At 32.7% G+C, this 19,995-nt stretch overlaps 1 protein-coding gene across 2 annotated transcripts in view; it reads right to left on the bottom strand.

Moving 5' to 3' along the window:
- Positions 1 to 16,541, bottom strand: part of LOC144853695 (transducin-like enhancer protein 4) — a 33,347-nt gene extending 16,806 nt beyond the window's left edge. The window contains exons 1-9 of one of the 2 annotated variants that reach the window (XM_078711470.1): positions 16,047 to 16,541; positions 14,852 to 14,949; positions 11,666 to 11,729; positions 10,070 to 10,114; positions 6,019 to 6,081; positions 5,384 to 5,458; positions 4,186 to 4,212; positions 3,266 to 3,485; positions 2,785 to 2,798 (exon numbers count right to left, since the gene is read on the bottom strand). In XM_078711470.1, coding sequence (XP_078567596.1) covers positions 2,785 to 2,798; positions 3,266 to 3,485; positions 4,186 to 4,212; positions 5,384 to 5,458; positions 6,019 to 6,081; positions 10,070 to 10,114; positions 11,666 to 11,729; positions 14,852 to 14,949; positions 16,047 to 16,070 — 630 coding nt within the window. In that variant the 5' untranslated portion in view covers positions 16,071 to 16,541. The remainder of the gene's footprint in view (positions 1 to 2,784; positions 2,799 to 3,265; positions 3,486 to 4,185; positions 4,213 to 5,383; positions 5,459 to 6,018; positions 6,082 to 10,069; positions 10,115 to 11,665; positions 11,730 to 14,851; positions 14,950 to 16,046) is intronic. The other variant, XM_078711471.1, reaches the window with a different exon arrangement.
- Positions 16,542 to 19,995: the final 3,454 nt, after the last annotated feature.

Genomic DNA, 19,995 nt, shown 5'->3' with positions numbered 1-19,995 from the left:
CAAGCAGAGCAAACATCCATTTCGATTCGCTCTACGCTGCATTGTCAGTCAACACACACAAACCTGGCTTTGCCTTTAATATGCAAGTTATTGAAGCGTGAAACCAACGGTCACTGAACATGGCAGTGACTGAACACTTCAGTGCGCACAGAATCAGTATCAATTGAAGCTAGGGTGAGAAAACTTATGAGAAGTATCATTTTACAATGTAATTATAAGGTATAGCATAAGAAATAGACAGCTTTCCAATTCATGTTGTGTGGAAGTAATTTGATCTCATGAATTATTCATACCATGTTGAAATATATTGACCAATCATGGATCACTGACGATGACAAAAATAATAAATAGTCTAGCTTGATGAAAACAACCCACTTACTAGGCCACAATAAAATAAAAGTATGAAATATGTTGGATATCTTGTAGGAACAGGTTCCAATGGAAAATACTGTAATAGATGCAGTAAACTGGTGCATCACTATCACCATAGAATCTTTCTAGCACATCCTATTGTTCAAAGAGCTTGAAAACATGCATTCTTTTACTTTTTTTGAAAGTGGTATAATCATATTACATTATTGATTTTCACATTTTGATGACAAAAATGAGATTAGAATAGAGGCGAGATTAAATCACCTTCACTAGGAATTTATCAGCAAGTACCTAACGTGTCTATCCTATCGAGTTGGCTCCAGTGTAGCGTGACAGATCGTTATGCTCTCATCACTATAGAAATACAATCAATTGGTTTCACAATGCGGCGGTAAGGGCTTAAACAAATGAAATAGGTGGAATAAGACGAGAGGGTTTAATTACAATAGTCACCAGGTCTATAAAATATCCGCTACACTTTATTGTGTTTGCGCTTAAAAGCGTCGATATAACACAATGAAATAAAAAAATGTATGATTGTTTACATCCGACACTGGTTCAATAAGTTTGTTGATTAGAAAAGAGTTTATGTCCAAGAGAAATGAAAACCTAATCGTTATATTGACATTGTTCAAAATACTTGGCAATTATATTTTTACTGGCAACAAAGCAGAAATACTGTTCATTGAGCAGGCAAAAGCCCTTTTGAATTCTTGTTGATTATATGGTTAATTTATTAATATCATTGAGGTGAACACAAAAGCTGTTTGTTATGTGTGATTCTAGCTGGAAATTCAGGCATAGACATTTACATCAGACAAATAGTTTCAATAGCCAATCACTAGGCTATTCTAAAGACAACAAATTAAACTTGTGTTAATAAATTTTTAGCATTCTTGTAGTTTCGAATTTCTTATAAAAATATATCTGAACATTTTTTATTTACAGTACTTGGTCTACCAAAGCATTAGTGTATACCCACTTCAAAGCAAACAACTGCATCAGCTAAATTTTAGACATTCTCTTTTAGAGAAATTAACCAAACATAAAGTTGAGTTAAGAATTGGTAGGGTTACTCAGTAAATAAAGGAAACTTTTAGATAACATCTTTCAATTTTTCTTAACAATTCATATTAAAGTACAGTAGAAAAAAACAAAGCTTTGCTGTTCTTTGTTAGTAGAGGATTATGATTGCTATTTAATACTATTGTGCTATAGCTAGGCACCATAGATTTAAATACCCAATTAACAAGCTGTCTATGTGTGACTTCTGTGCCTATGAATACAAATTATAAATATCAAAAATCACCTCTTGAGAGCTTTCTATCAACATTGTTCTTTAAATGATGAACATACTGCACATGATTCTAAGTGAAAATCCCTACTTGAAAGCAAATAGTGAATTAAAGCTCATCTACTTAGCCAGTCTTTGTGTTTGAAGCATGGAGGTAAATGCCGTCACAGTTCAATTGTCTCTCACCAGACTCCACTCTCACAAGACTAGACCACATAGGGACAATTCAGACATTTATACTACCTATCTAAAATCCATTTGCTTTGAATAGACTAATAAAGGGTACCTATAGTAAACCCAAAAACAGAATCAGTTGCTCATAAATTAACAAAAAGAGTCATCTGATTCAACTGAATTGAATCGGGTAACAATCGTAACAAACACTTTGGCGTATTAAGTTTCACTAAACAATGCAGAAATCCGAGACAAGCAAATTAAAGATGCTGCAACATAGACCTGTTTAATTTTTCTGCACAGCTTTGGTAAATGCGGGCAAATTGTGCACTGCCGGGGGGCGAGTGTGATCAGCTATTTAAAGTGGAAAGGTGATGCGATCAGAATTCTCTGCCTCATCAGTACCTGCTACCTGCTGTCAATGAAACCGGACGCGACATTCCAGTGAACAAAATTTCCACATGTTTCCCGACCTCAGAAAATAAACATGAAAAGCGCTGTAGCTAACTGTGAATTCAACCAATGCCCTTGATACCTACTGTTCAAGGCAAACTGAAATAAGCGCCCTCAAGTAAAGTAACAATAATAGTTTGCTACCTTGCATTTTGTAAGCATTTTTGTAGAAACAAAGAGTTTTCTCTCAAAGCCAGTATTAACAAGAAACAATTTTCTCAGATATTAAAAGATATTTAAAAATGAGGAATCAAAAGCTATAATTTGTCAATTGGATAGATAAAGTACAGTATATATTTGACAATTTTGTATTTAAATATGCATACAGTATGTATGAGGATTTGGGACCTCACTTAAAATTGTCCAGAATTCATTTCTATATTGGGAGAACATTTAATATTATGTTAAAATATATACACACGGTATATGAGCACTAAGATAAATAACAATAATTAATGTTAATTAATTCTCCTTTATTCTACTGTTCTTACCTGTCGGTCACCAGCTACAGATCCAATATCAAGGTTGATAATATTTGATAAATTCAGTAAATGGTTCCAAGATGGATGAAAAACCGCAACAAAACAAAAAAAGTAACAAGAAAATGTTAATAACTTTTGTAAATGGTAAAATAAGTATATCCTGCTTATTATGTTATGAACAGTATGGCTGATGAGTAGGATTATTGTTTGACATTCAATTGTAAACACACTCAATTAAAGACGCCAGGCTTGAGGGTTTCATCCATTCAATTATATCTCTCTACAAAATGAAAATGATCAGTTGCCATATTACAGTAGCTCTGTTTTTTCAACGAAATGCTTACTTATGCTTGCTGGAATTTATTGTTAGGGTACAGTATAACACATATTTGGCATTGAAATATTATTATCATATTATCAATCGCCTATTGTTTAACTTAACACATTTTTAACATTGTATTTAAATAGAATAAAAAATAAAATAGCGCACCTTTTTCTTCTTTGATTGGCATATGCGGTGGACCGCTCATTGACAATGCTAATAAGCCTGATCCACCAGGGGTGTGTGGAAGTGTGGGAGTGCCCGGCATTGCACCCGGGTGGGGTGGCATAGGCACGGGCGGGGCATGTGCATGAGGTAATGGATGCTGGGGTATAGGCTGTCCACCTTGCATGAAAGCTGGTATTGGTAACTTGGGCATCTTGTCATACTGAAACAAAACAAATGTTGTTTTAATTGTCTTGAAATGAAATGTTGATGTTAGTTGTCAAATTGATAGTTAGTAAGGGTATGATTCTAAATATTTTCTAAAATATGATAAAAAAAAATCAAGCAAAACATGCAAATCAATTCCAATAGCATATGAGAAAGAACAGAATAGTGAGGTGTTAACGAAATTAGAAATATTTTGTGGATGTAGATTTTACAAAACAGCCTCTATTATTTTTCAAGTAATTGTTAAACTTTTAAATTAAGGTTGTTTTGTATGTCTTGAAAAGAAACACCAACAAAGAGATTCATTGTTTTTATTACAATGTAAATTAACTATTGTTATTGCTGTATTATTAATTGCATATAAAACATGAAAAGAAAATCTAAGCAAAGAACAAATTAAAATACAAAACTATGAATTGAACATTTCATTAATATTAATAGTAGTAGCAGCCTTAGGTCAGATGTTTAATGATTTTATTGAAAGAATGTTTGCATATAAAAGAATTCATGATTTAAGCGTTTACAGTAATGTTTACATATCATATTATAAGCAATACTACAAACTAACAATTTATTATATTAAAATCATATGTTGCCAACATGCCATAAGAAATCATTATAATTAGTAAACCATTGCAATACATGCAGTAATCTACATTATATTGTGGTTCAAAGGTCAGGGGTCAAATACTTACGGAGAAGTGTGGAAATGGAGATTGTTGCTGAGGGGACAAAGAAGAAACAGATCCAAAATCAATCTTCAAATTTGAATATATTTTTATGTTATTAACAAAGAGGTTATTTAATTAACTAGTAAACTGGGAAAGAGGAACTCCTCAAAATGGCCGTCATTTCTATTAAAAAAATATTAGGCCATTTTAAGTATATAAAAATAACCTAAAATATTGAAGAAAACACATTTTTTTAACATAAAGCAGTAGGCCTACAGTTTTTACAACTGTCAATGAAATGAATAATTTCTTGGTAAAAGTCTTAAATTTGTTAATACGTTCAACACACTGCAAAACAGCGGTAGTGGTGTTTGACTGAGTATAGGGAATATCTGATTGGCCAATGTGATGCAGTCATATTGTGTGGTCCCTCCCTCATGGCAACTCACTTTTTGAGCTGTGATTACACAATTGGAATAGACTCTAGTTTATTATATAATCTCTTTGGTTATTAATTACATACAGTACTAATTAAAGCAGTTTTCAAGATTTACGTTTGGTTTCAGAAATTAATTTTCATAATTTGATATTTTGTATTTAAGTATGAATGATTATCCTGTTATTAATTGATATTAATTCATAATCGATAACAATTTCAGTAGTATCAATAATGAAATTGAACATTCAACAAACTTCATTAGTACCAGTTGTTTTAATCATTAGGTACAGGTATAGTATATTTTGCTTTATAAATCATTATTTAAATTTAAAGGGGCATAATATTGCATTATATTATATTATATTATTATCACAAAATTGGCCACGTAAAAAAAACACTATTAGTTAACAATTTAGATGGCAATCAGTGACGATAATTTGTTATACGGGAACAGAAACAATTGCATTGTAAATGTACCAAGAGAGTACTTTAACTCAAATTTGTTGAAAGGGTGATTACATTTTCCCGCATTAACAATCAGCGCTATATTCAATTGACTACTTCAAAAGTTGTTTGCGTGAACCAATAAGCATTTCAATAAATGTTCAACAGAGTCTAAACGTTTCGCTGACAATGTGTACGGCTTGGCATTGATGTTATGATTTCAGCATAAATTGAATGCGAATTACAGTAATTTTAATCTTCCTTCAATTGTTTCATTGAACATACAAGTACACTGTAACTGTATATGAGAAATAAATACAAAAACCGAAAGAAACTTACCCCAATTATAGCATTCAGTTCGGTCATTGTTACTTGTTTAGCACGCTCAACGGCGGCTGCGACTTGCTGTTGATGCTATAGACACAAAATAAAACAGGTCCAATAATAGAAGTACATTTTATTAAATAACAAAGTACTCAAATCATATTCTTATTCAATCAAATGAATAGCTGCTTCACAAACATTTCTGATTTCTATATTTCATCCAACAGCAAGTAATTCGCCAAAGGATGGATAAACTATATCATGCTATAAACTATAAGTCTCATTCAAGGCTTAGGGAGTGAAGGAGTACAAACATGAGTTACTGTACAACCTCGGCACTACTGTACTATACTGTATGTCAGGATTGAACCTTGCACATTGGGATTGGAAGGTATAAGTATATTTTAACCACCAAGCTACAGTTCCACTATACTATCACTATCATCATGATTGGGTTTCATTTTACTTGCATTAAGGTTATGGATTCGAGGCAATTAATAAACTCACAAAATTAATCATTTTATCACATACGTACCAACATATGGTGCATTGGTAAAAATAAATATGAATCTACTTATAGTATAGCTCAATATTGTGACTACTATAGTATTAATATAGTATTACAGTTGATAAAAGCTGATTTAACTTACATCTTGTGATAGAAATGGGATGATCTGTGCACATATGGCATTTAACCTTTTTACAATTTCAGTCTGAAAAAAAAAACAAAATGTAATATTGCATTTTGAACACCTATTGAATAAGGTCAGAGCAAGATCAAGGAAAAACAAATGTGTTTCAACATATAAAACATTCACTGAAAAAGAAAAACATTTAAAAAAAAATTATTTTGACTTTTTAGTCAAAACAATGTTTTTCAAATCATTTTTAGTCATTGGATTCTAAGTTGATAATATCAACAGATCCGGGTGCTATGCCGTAGAAAGTGCAGCGCTAATAGACTTAGAAATTCATTGGCTCAACACTCCGTGTATAATTTATATAAGCTAATTTCGCCCAATGAATCCCAGTGCAATACACGCTGTACCTCACGCTACAGTATATATGTGAGCAGTTCATCATCTTTTTCATTGTTTATCGCTAAATAAATAACAATATCTTGTATCTTAAAATATTTGTCTTTCCATCTAATAATTTTAAAATTTTCAACAAAAAAAAAGGCTGACCTAATATCTATCGTCAAGCAACCTTAATGAAACAGAATTCAAATCAGTCAACTGTATATTTTTATGAGTTTTATGATAAATTCTTTGGCAATATCACGCTCAGTCATGCATAGAGATTTCTGTTTCGTTAATTACGATTGCGCACGTTACCGTCACTATCCCATCGTGTCTCCACGCTCTGTGGTATAATTTTCTCATTGACAGGTTTTGATGTGGTAAACTCGTTACAGATTGATTTAAATATCGCAGTGGTTGTCTCTGGAGTTCTCGGCTATGAGTTGCGTTTAACGTTTCGAAAGACACAGACTGTGCAATTCCCAATGGGAGTAGATAGTGATGATGTACCACGCAAGTGTCAATGAATCCTAACATGATTATGCTGGGAAAACAATTCGCTTTCAGAACATCGAACATCTCTGACTATATTGCAAACAAAATGTGATTAATTATTGGACTGTAACCGGCTTACTAAAATGAGAAGTTCTGTGACGTTGATACCTTAGCTACAGCATACAGTACTGTACACTTTTGGAAATCACACCTATCAATACTGTATCTCTTCACACCACCGTCCACCCCAAATGTTTTCAAGCCATGTTCAAATGAATACAGTACACAAATAAATGTGTATTTCGACAGAATACAATTTCATACACCCTACAAAGGTTTTATAACATAACAATGTAACATTTAATAAAAAGGTATAAAGGTTTATTCCGTAAAAGATTAAATATATTATGCTATATTATAATAACTATGATTAAACAATAGAAATGAAAAACTTTATCAAAACATTAGTATCAATCAAAGAACAACATCTTTCTCTTTAAAAATATTGTTTAAAATGTTAAAAACAACGCATGTGGACACCAAGAGTTTGACGGGAAAGCAATATCTCTAAGGACTCATCCAACATCTGTAATCCCTCCTTGACATGTCGATTTCTTCCTCAGCTGAGATCTCTTCAGAGAGCGTTGGAGATCGAGTGAAGTGTGTAAGATAATTGACTAGTTGGATTTTATCCAAGGCCACGCCTACTGTAACAGAACGCTATTTACTTTGGTCTTGGGAGCCGGCGATTGTTCCTGTAACGATTACGAGTTGAACAAGTACCTTGAACGGGAAACAATTGGCCAAGTACATCCTGCGAGTATTACAACAATCATTGTTCTTCCTGATTGCAACCATGTCGATTTCAACAGCTAAACCCATTGGTTCTAATAACTGAATGCAGGTTTCAATAGTGGAGTATTGATGCTAATACAAATTCTTATCTTCGATGCAGAGTGATATTTCAAGGTCTTTCAATGTAGTAAAGCATAAAAGAAATATAAAACAACAAAACACTTGTGGTAAAACTGAATTGAATGTAGTACAGTATACTTATTTCTATTAAAGCCTTGATTGACTCCCCTTTTAAAGTTTGTCTCTCAAATAATTTTAGCTGAGCATTTTTATATTACTGTAGTAAATTTTAGTTTTTAATTCAACTCAATTTCTTTTTATTTCGGAAATATCATCCATATTAATAATAAACTAACAGAAAAATAAAGTAAACATAGCAATACAATAAACAATTATTCTATTTTTGTTTTCCGTGTCAATATAAATAATACAAAGCATAATTTGATACTGTCGAAACCAATATTAGCAAAATCAATTCCAAGCCAACAAAAAAAAGCCTGTAACAGCCGCCACAGTATAATATAAATTACGAGATATGAATGTCCGCTGTGTTGATTCAGAAGAATAATTACAAAGTTAATTGCCGCCTATTGCCTAATCACTTTATAAACTTCTTTCTTTGTTTATAATCTGAATGAACCTCTGACCTCTATATTATATTTTCCTTGTTAGGCTTGCTATTATGAGAAAGAGCATCCTGTGTTAATAACGTATAACACGGCCAATGTGTTCATATCACCATACAGGAACCGAAGACATCAAACCTTTTGAGTATCAACAAGCAATTCAGAACGCTTATCGTTTAATCTAATTTACACTCAAACAAAGAATTTAAAACCAACAGACAGAGTATTGAGGATATGTATTAACTTCTAGGAAACGTCTAACCTCTAATTTGTGGCGAATAACAAATATCTTTTAAAAAAAAACAGTCATTCTGAAGGTACAGTATAAAATCAGGATTTCTAGGGGATACAATCCCCCATTCTCCTATAATATGAAATAAATTTTATCTGTGTAATTAAATTTCAATAAACTTTACAATTTCAATCTTGAATTTCTTTTTTTTACAGTATTCTGATTTTAAAACTTAATGACATACAACAAAGACTGGACTGGTGACTAGTAAAAAAACCCTAGGACCTATAAACATTTATTTTTAAAAATACTGATAAGGTTACTGTGGGTGAAAATAACAGTAAAAAACAATGAATCGCCATTTAATTGCTGTGCAACTTTTAGCTGCAATGCAAAATAAGGATTATTTGATGGACAGCCGCTGCCCTTGAGTCAACTAAACTGCAATAACGTTTGAATTGACCATAAGAGACCATTGCATTTTGGGTGATGGTAAAAATTTACGTCGACCATCCACTGATTTAAACGGTTATTTAGGACCACAAATTTAGCAGAAATGCGATATATAAATTAAATTTATTTTGAAATAAGTGGTTTATTCTGGTGCTACATTTAGCAGAAAACAAATAAACTTATGTTACATATGTTGCAGTATTCAACGATTCGGTTCAAAGTAGTCTTACTAGTGATTCAAACAAAAATAAAGGAGTAGCCCCTATAGCCACATTGTCCAAAAATTGTTAAAAATTTCTAAATATAAACAAACTAAAAATTCTCATATTAAATAATAATGAAAGATAAAAATGAAAGAATATTTATCAAGTGGCGACAGACATCTTTAAGTTGTAGACGATGAAAATAACACACATTTTTTACAGGTGTTTTTTCAACGACCTACATTGTAAATAATGCACAACTGATCAATAAAATTAATTGTTTATTATTTTATTTTTTATGATCGTAATACTTTCTTTTATCTACAATATATATACTGTACTGTTATAAATTTGATCTGCTTAAAAATATATTCATGGTCTTCTGTATATTAAACAATTGTAGGACATGGTCAAAGTAATACCCCTTTCATATTGCCTAGGAACATTTAGTGTACACACATCATCAGGGCAAACACTATACAAATATCGATGTTGACTCCCTGGTGTGTGTAAATGTAAAATGTGAAAAGGGGTACAGAAACTGTACTGTAGTGAACATGAAGTTGAGTCATAAAATATAGGTTAATTCAATACAAACTTGAACAACATACATGGTCAATATTTGAATTAAACTTTCTTTCTCACTATTATTAAAGAAGAACCACAAAAACAATCTTTGCATAGGCCTGCTTTAAATGAGGCATTGTGAAAAATATATTTTGTTTGTTATTAAACCACAATCAATTTAATACTTGGAACAAAGTTCTTTCACTATAAATTAGTTTCAACAGTACTGTATGTAAAATATACTCTACCTGTTTGTGCATTTCCACATTTAATCCGTAGGACATCTCATAATACTGTAAATAGTAATCAAATAAAATATTAGTTTTACTTTCAAACAGCTCAATATCTTTTTGTTTATTGCCAATGCCATAATAATAATAATGATAAATTGCCTTTGGCAAAGTCTGCTATCACTTTGTAATTTCATGGAAAAAATATTTTGTATTGAACAACATACTGTGCAGTTATTTAAAGCGTGGTTCCCACTAGAACGCAACGACGTATCAACGCAACGATGTATCAATGCAACGACATACAGTATCAACGCAACGACGTATCAACGCAGCGACGTATCAACGCAGCGACGTATCAACACACAGTGCTGTATTGTGTAATCAGAAGTTGAAACCAATGACACAAAACAGCGCTTTAAACACAGCTACGGAAAATCAAATCAGTTTGATTTCACGCAATGACGCAAGGTAAAAGAACACTGGAAAACAGTACAGCGCATGGCCAAATACGTGGGGTGTACCAGATCAACGGCAAATAAAAGGCTTGATTTTACACAGGTGGGGCAAATACTGTACAATGATTGGAAGGGGAATTTTCTTACGTTGTGTGGGTTGTGTTGCATTCTAGTGGAAACCACGCTTAAGGGATTATACTGCACTGTAGCCCAAGGATGGGATAAGGTTCATCAACAGTCTGTGGGTGTACAGGTAGTTATCATCTCATATTTTAGGTGCAAGGAAAATGTATACAATCAAACAAGAGTATACAAGAGGGTTCAGTGAACTCCCAAAGGTGCGTCTATAGTCAACTCAAGATCACTCATAAACTTTTTTTTTTTATTGTATCACAAATTTACTCCATGTTATTGTAATTCATTCATTGTTCAAGTAAATAAATATAATAAACAATCCAACACATTTTGTTAATAATTGACATTGCAATATAAACATACGGTACTTGTCAATAATTGAAGATTATAATATAAATAAATCATATTGTATTTAGTTTTTAACAACAAAATCAGGATGCAAGCAGATGTTTTGTAAATATTCATTAAAAAATTAAATATATTGATGTTTTGTTTTACTGTACTACACTATAACTGTGAAACTAAAACTGGAGTAGTCCTACAGGTACTGCTCACAGCACATCAAGTACAATATATCTATTGTATGCAAATCAATAATGATTAATTTTGTTATTATGCAATGATCTTTATTAATATTACAGTGTTACTGTACAGCAAGCCTATACTTAATCTCTCCACCCAGGTGTATAAATAGGTACCTGGTAGTGTCAAAACACGCTGATTACTATCTGCAACATTGTGGAAGTGTTTCCATACGTGTTTGGTACAAAAATGACCGGTGCAATAAAATAAATCGCATTTAGAATTAAGCACTATATAAGAACGACATATTATTATGTATATTGTATCAACTATCATATAGCATAATATTCAGTACTGTAGGGTACTGTACAGTAATGTGTATTGTAGAATACTGTACAGTATTTATATTAATAACAATCTGTACACAGTAAACAAAACAATAATATTTAATTGCATTAAATATTTAGAATATTCCTTCTGTATACAGTAGGCTACATACCATCACATAATGCCTTTGCATTTCTGTCTTCTCTTGTGCTAATTTTTCACATTCCATTTTTAAACTGTAAAATATTCAAAATATTAAAACATCATAAATTATATAACAATCAATAAATCCAAAGTGCCTACTCTACAAAATGTGTGCACAAGAAATTCCTAATTTTAATCGTAACAAATGTAATTAAAAGGCAGTAACCAATGCTTGCTGACCAGCGAAATAATCACACCTTGCACAGATACAGGTATGCTTGTTTAAAAATAGGATAGTTAAAATCGGAAACATATAAAATGAACAAAAACTTATCTGTTCCATGGGTACAGTACATATTCAACCATTGTAGGGGTGATCAAGTACTGTAACATAGATTATTGTACTGTATGTTGTACTATATATAAAGTTGGCAGCTCCAAGGGAAATTGTGGTATTTTACAGGCAGATAAAATATTATGGTTGCATTTTGATTGACATTCTTGTATGACATTTATGAAGCTCAGATATTTATTAATCCACTGTACATTAAGGGTCTGTTTCTGCTGCATAACGCAATTTAACCGGTTATTTTAAAATAGATTAAAAATAGATAACAATAACAAGACCGCGTTTCTGCTCAATTTGTGCTCCGAAATAACCGGTTAAATCTATGGGTGGTCGTCGAGCAAAACGTCATCATTACCCAAAATGCAATACACTCAGACGGAAGTAGTAAGTTGGCTGTTTGTTTACATCGACGTCAGTACACACGTGTGTGATATCGCCGAACATCTCAAACATCTTAACATAATAAAATGTTGTCTCCAGGTCTAGAAGTTTTGTTTTTTGTAAAGCCTACTTACCATCACTAATAAAATTAATTCTCATGCCGCCTTCAATAAACATGGGGAGGGTCGTGCAGCGCCCGATCGCCTAGGATAATTGTTATCTAGCCTAATTAATTCCTCAAAAAGGCGATTGTCATACGGCCCTTCCCACGTGAACGACAGTTGTCTTTCGCGAGCGCAGTCCTACTAAACACCAAACGGAAACAAAAACGAGACTCAGAATGTTGCAATACCTACCAAACGAGAGTATATAATTGTTAATTAATTATGAAAACCCAAATTTTATAGCAAAAATCGTCCGAATTTATGTTAAAAACGATAAGTTTAGCCGCAAAAACTTAAATCAAACGAGAGTATCCAAGTCATAGAATATCGCACGCATATAGTGCCTTTAATAGAATAATGAGTGTTGAACATTATTTCGTATATTTATATACTAACATAAATAATAGCACATTTCTATGCTTAATAAAATCATATTTAATATATTAACAAAGGCTCTGATAACAACCTTTGTTTTCGGTCGATGTGATGTTTTTATAAAAAATGATGATGTAAAACGATCAAAATAAGATTGTTCATTGTTCTCCTATTAAAGGCACTAGGGGCGTGCCATAAATACGCTCGTTTGGTTTCAGTTTTTGTTGCTAAATTCATCGTTTTTTAACATAAATTCGGACGATTTTTGCTATAAAATTTGGGTTTTCATAATTAATTAACCATTATCTATTCTCGTTTGGTAGGTATTTGCAACATTCTGAGTCCCTTTTGTTTTCGTTTTGGTATTTATAGGACCATATCCTTCGCGAGCGTGTATTAACGCCTCAAATTGTTTAGCTTGGGTAGTCCGGAACTCCACCCCGAATTCCTCTTTTACTTTCGCAAAAATGCTCTTATATATCTGTGAATCTTTTCTATTGCCTGCCATCCTTCACCGTACTTTCTCTTCCCCCCACAACTGAATAACATATCTTGTGATTTCATTCATCCACATACATGTTCACTTCTTCGTTCGACTGTCAAAACCACGAGGAAAACACACATGGTTCGCGACGGTATCTGACCCGGGGTCACAACTGTCAATCAAATAACCGTTATTTCGTGTTGCAGCTAAGAATTGCTCAGCGATAACCGGTTAAACGGCGTTCTAACACCGATTTAAATTGGTGTTTTTAACCGGTTATTTTGCGCTGCCTTTTAACCGGTTACCAAAAATGTGTCCTGTTTCTGCTGGCAAGAAAATGGAGTTAATTTATTCACACCGATTTTAATTTATTCACACCGATTTTAACCGGTTATTTTTATGCAGCAGAAACAGGCCCTAAGAGATTCCAGTGTACTGTTTATTAATGTACAGTTAGATCCAATTCTAGCCTACAGTTAACATATTGCAATTCTGGGGTGGATCTAGGGGTGTGCTTGGGGCTCCCCTTTTGGCAGATCAAATTAAATTACTACTAAATAACTACTTTTTGATATATTTTACAGACTATATCATGTTAGTGTTCACCCCCGTTTGGAAAATCCTGGATCCGACCGTGCAATTTACAAAATTGTCTATAAAAAAATGTTTCGGAGGGTACACTATAGTATATGATTCTGTACACGTGATTGCTACCAATGAAAGAAAATTAAATACAAGTTAAGTGACATCATCCATCCATTTAGAAATTAACAGAAATTATGCTGTATTATGCTCACATTAAACGAACTCATGTTTAACAGTTGAGCCTTTGATTTTATGCATTACATTTGGAATTCATTTAAAAGGGACAAAGGTCACTCAGAAATAAGCTCCACCCATATGTGTGGTAGTGTAGTACAGTAGGTTGAACAGTAAATTGTCTACAGAAATTGAACCTATGTATAAGTGCATTGGAATTAGTGCATTCTGATCCAATAATGTGATATGCTTTTACGTTTTTAGTTAATTAGTAATGTTTATAAGAAGTTGATGTATGATTATGATAGGGAAGAATAATTTCAAACACACTGTACCTATATAGACATATTAAATTCTTAAACCACCCTGAAGAATTAAGTGTATTGTCCGGAGCAAACACCAAATTATTTTATTTTTAAAATTAATTAGTGTGGCAGAAACATTTAATGGGGACGGGAGGGATGGGGGTTTACTACAAATTACAGTATTTATACCTGTATGGGCCTATTAAATGTATTTCAAATAGCTGTACCATAAACCCTTGAGTAATGATTACATTAGTTGTTCAATACAACCGACATCGGATAAATCGTTGTACTATAATTGTTGGCAAGATTAAGATCATTTGCTATTAGTCCAAGTGCGGAATAGATGTGTTAATCAAGTGAATTTGATGTCTACTGATTAACAAGCTCAACTGACCTATGATACTGGGCTTGCAGAAAGCTAAATTCTTCTTTGATACGATCGCATGATTCCGGTACTGTGAATTTAAATGGTTGTCCGGCCTGATGCGGAGTCTATACAAAGAAAAATAAAATAGTTCAAAACATAGGTAAGGTATGATGTGACATCATGCATGAAATTACCAAAAGCATAAACTGTTTATAATTGTAAAATTGTATATTAAATGTAATAATATTACTATAGTTAGTTTTCCTAAAATAATTATCCTATAAAAATGACACTGAAAAAATATTTGTTATTGAGAATACAAATGAAGAATTAGCATAAAATTATAATAAAGGTTTCATTGTTTCGATTTTACACCCAAATTTATTTCAATAAAAAAGATTATGTCAAAGGTTGTGACTGCAGGGTGTTAAGGGGTGTGGCTTATTGAGGTTGAATGACAGGTCAGACAATTAATCCACTTAAGCAATTCAGGTATGAAGTAGATTTCCACTGATACTATACTCATATACTGTAGAGATGAATATTAAATATTTTATAAAAAAATTAACATTAAAAAGCATCTTTATTTTGGCGTTATTTTAATGATGTATCTTTTATCGAACAAGGTCATTAAAATAATGTATAATCACCACTGATGATTGGTTGATAAATAATAATATTGACTTTATACTATACCATTGGATAAAATAAAATTGTTAAATAATGTCATGTTTTAGTATGTTTTTATAATCAAAACCCACTGGAATAGAACATTAATCATTTTGAACTCATTAAAACGTCTTTGAAATATCACCATTGTTCCCTGAAATATTATTAATAATATCAAATTAACCTGACAACATTCCCTCTAAAGAGATGAATTTATAAAACCACATTATAGAACGTTTTGTTGAAAATTGGAAATAAGTATCCGCAGCTGACGTACTGAGACGCGAGGACAAAGGCTTGCTTATTCACTCACGGGCACTGATACTGTACTTACTAATGATTAAGATCGACTCGGGCTAGCCTAGGCTATATTCCGTTTCAGCGGACATTAATCGAGAGGTGATTAATAAGGAGACAAACCCCGACAGCTAGCGTTCGCAATAATTTGTGAAAGGTCAACAATCGTCCTCTTTGATGGGCGCTACTTAACTACAATCACAACTGGTAAAAATAATATACAAAATATCTTAGGGCCTAGGCGTTTCAAACTTACCTGATGGCGTGGTTGTGGGTACATGATTTCATCAGTTATATCCCCTTGTACAAATCAAATATTCCAAATACAAACAATATCGAAATAGGTCCACTGTCAAGCGGTGAATGTTCGACCACTGACACAATCGGCTCCACACAATCAAGTATGAATTCCAAATAAATGTATCCTAAACGTACACATACAAATCAATTCTTAATCTAAATCCAAGGCAGAATACATGAATACAGAACAATCTTCGCAAAGTAAGCTAAATCCGTTGATTACACCGCAGAATTATGCACTTTTTTGCGTTTTGAATATGTAATTTCAGTCAACGAAGAGGCCTCGGAAAAATACCACACACAAGACTGCTGATCCACGCGGTTGAACAAAGAAGGACCAATAGTACATTCCAAATATGGAAAGTAATTGATTGGCCGTATAAAAAAACCAATCAAAACCTGGCAAACCTTGCTCACCCCACGTGCTCTTAATTTATGTTGAAAACAATCACAACTAACCAATCAGTAAGGAGTCTCCACCCACATTTTTAACGCAGATAGCAGCTTTCAGCGATGTAACGTGACTTGATAAACCGCCTAAATCGGTGATTTTTGTTTAGGTCCGCCCATGAGGTGTCGAAAGGATGCATTTGAAGAGAAAACGTATTACTGTAAATCCAAAAATATGTATAGCAAAAAATCGTGTAGCGTATTAGCTATAGTGTCATAAATAATTCATAACCCAGTACACTAACAAGTTTAACTATATGCAGAATGAAATCCTTTAATGCTATTGAAAAACAAGTGTATCACCTAAGTAGAGAATATGAACGTGTTTGTCAGTTAAACATCGAAGACATTATTAAAGAATAATACGCGAGTAAACTACGTCACACATGCGGTGTATTATTAATTATAAAAAGATACAGTTATATCGCCCACACAGACTTTAATTAATCATATGAAAACTGAATGTCTGTGTATAAACCTATATTATTAATGAGCAATATGAAGTTTGTGGAAGTGAATAGAATCCTAAATTCTATGTATTACAACGACTCAATTACCGCCAGCAAATTTTATAGATATGACTGCAAAATACTTGCTACATATGCCTCATTTTGCGCTATTTTTCATTCTTCAAATAAAATGAAAACAAGGCGGTTTAAATCAGTGACAGTGTGCTAACGCGGTGACTTGCAAGTCCCGCCTACTCGGCGATGATTGGTCAATTGTTCAAGTAAATATTAAAGTCACTGTTCAAGCGTCGGTGACTTGGTAAATATTACGGTTGTTGCTACAGACCGTAATATACAACTTTGTGAACTGAAACGATTTATGCAGTGTTATAACAAGGCAAACAAAAAGTAGTTGCTGAATCATAATAATTTATAGTTTTAATGGGAGTGTACAGACTTAAATAAACCTTCATTCATTAGTGCAATGATTAATAATCTTTGTGGTACATGATTTTTTTGTTGTGATTAATTACATGAGGAAAGCAGCATATATTGGGTAAGCGTCTTCAAGGTGCCATTTGATTGCAAAATATAAACCATTAGTAAAGATTGCTTGCAGGCTGACGCATTTTACTATATATTGGTTAGAAGATGAGCAATGAACATTGGCACTTAAGTGTAAAATGCATATTTTAAACAAAGTATGAGCTTGAAAAAGCTTCATATTGGCATGACATGTATACAAGCCAATAGCCTATACTATGAATATGAATTACATGTTGTAACGAGACAAGTAAAAACATACTTTTTTGTCCCCACCACCCACTTCCTTTCTCTCATTAGGCCTAGTTATTTTCTTCCATTCATGATCTCCCCAAACATGCTGCGGATGTAAAATACAAATACACACACGCCCCTGGTAGTTTTATATATGATTATATAATTTAAGTATGAGCTTAGCTTGAGCTTAGATTATAAAACAAGAACATATAGATCCTTAAATATTGCTATTTTCCTGTTCCCACTCCTTCGCTGGCTATTATCACTTTAATTGAGCTCAATGAACAATGAAGAGAGCTTGTATTATTTGTCTTTTTTAATGCAGCCCAACAACAAGGTGAATTGACCTGTTCCTTATAGCCTTCCTTATTCCGGCAGGAAGCCATTCGATTGGCTTATTATTGTTTAACAAGAGAATATCATGGCTCATCATACTTCCGTATCATTTTTTAGATGCGATAAACACATTAGCAATTGGTGTGGTATAGTGCCAAGTGAAATAGGTCACCTGATGTGGATAACTTTTGTGGTTTCATTGAAATAGGTTATGACTGCTTGATAGACTGACCATAGGGAATAGTTGGGTATCTTCAGTGATTATAACCAATGTCTCACAAAACACCTATTGTTATTTTATATTACCTTTTTAAACTGGACTTATTTATAATTTACATTGAGTTATTTGTATATTTTACTTTTAAATAAGGATGATGGTATGTGTCAATTTTTATATTAATAATTATATGTTTTTGTGCCGGGCACGACCTCATCTGTATTGGTTTTTTTTTTCAGAAAAAGAGCTGTTTTATCATAAAATTAACCCCTATTTAGAGGTCTTTTTGCATTATTCTTCTAAACTAAATAATTGACTGCACACAGCTATTATTTAACAGCACCTTAATTTAGTTTATTATTTCAAATCTCAAGATACCCAATCATGGTGACAAATTTAACAACCTGTAATTGACCAACAGGAAAGTGCTCCTTAAAAGGGACGTCCCCTGAACAGAGGTGGTTTTATTATATTACAGTATACAGTAAAAAATCACAGTATTACTTCATATTGTCAACACAGGCACATCTGAGTTGTTTCATAATTTATAGTTTATAATATGATTATACAATTTTTAATATAAAAGCAGAATGCACTGAAAAAAAAACATACGTGTATGTACACTGTACAATATATTCAGTATTATGCAGAATAAATACAGAATATTATTGATTTATACATGTAAATGAATATTAAGTTCAGCTATCAAAATTAAACTGTCACCCTGTGCATTTAAAATTATTAATACAATGGCCTTCAGTTGTTAAGAACATAAATCTATATCAATTCAAATTTTCTTTAAAATATACAAATATATTGACTACAATATGACTTAAAACACTTTACATTAATTTGAGATTAGTTGCTGAATTTTTTGCAAAATGTACACATTTTCTTGGATTACTGCTGCAGATCTGAAATACCAGGATTTCTTAATTCTAATCATTATTTTCTTTCGCTGCAAGCATGTGACAGTTTCAATCCAATGAAAGACCATCATCAACTACTTCTGTATCAATGCTGCAGCGTAAAGTCATGCTAGGTCTGCTGAATCTTTACAGAAATAAGACATAGGCAAGATAAGAACACCATTGTCCAATAAGATTATTTAATAATAATAGTTCATTCTTATATAGCGCATATAAGCAAGCTCTCAATGCGCTGAACATTATTACCCCAGTCATTTCCTGATCAAACACCTATGGAAACATACTCCCATATATGCAGCTAGTAATCAGCGCAAAGTTGTGTCTTGATCTAACCGGGTACCCATTTATACACCTGGGTGGAGAGAGGCAAACGTAAGTAAAGTATCTTGCCTAAGGATACAAGCAATGCGGCGAGAGTTGGATTTGAACCTCGGTCTAACGATCAGTAGTCGAACGTCCAACACACAGCGCCACACGCCCTTATTTATTACTTTTATGTAATATTTTTCTTAGTAAGTGATTTAATAAGTGACCAAAACTGCTAGTTCTAGTATATATTAGTTCATTTTTAGTTTGCAAACTCCTACTGTAGTTTTGCAAGAAAGTTTTTCCAGATTTGTCAGTGTGTAGACCAGTTGACAAACTGTGAGGTTTTGGAACAACCTAGCCAAATAAATCTGTAGTCATATAATCCTGCAGAATGGATTTCTGCTAAAAGCACAACAAATTGGTTATGTTGCCAAT

This window comes from Antedon bifida, chromosome 10 (genome assembly GCF_963402885.1).
Source record: "Antedon bifida chromosome 10, ecAntBifi1.1, whole genome shotgun sequence".
In the NCBI taxonomy this organism is placed as follows: Eukaryota; Metazoa; Echinodermata; class Crinoidea; order Comatulida; family Antedonidae; genus Antedon; species Antedon bifida.
The sequence above is the reverse complement of the archived record's forward strand: the minus strand, read 5'-3'. Positions and strand labels throughout refer to the sequence as shown.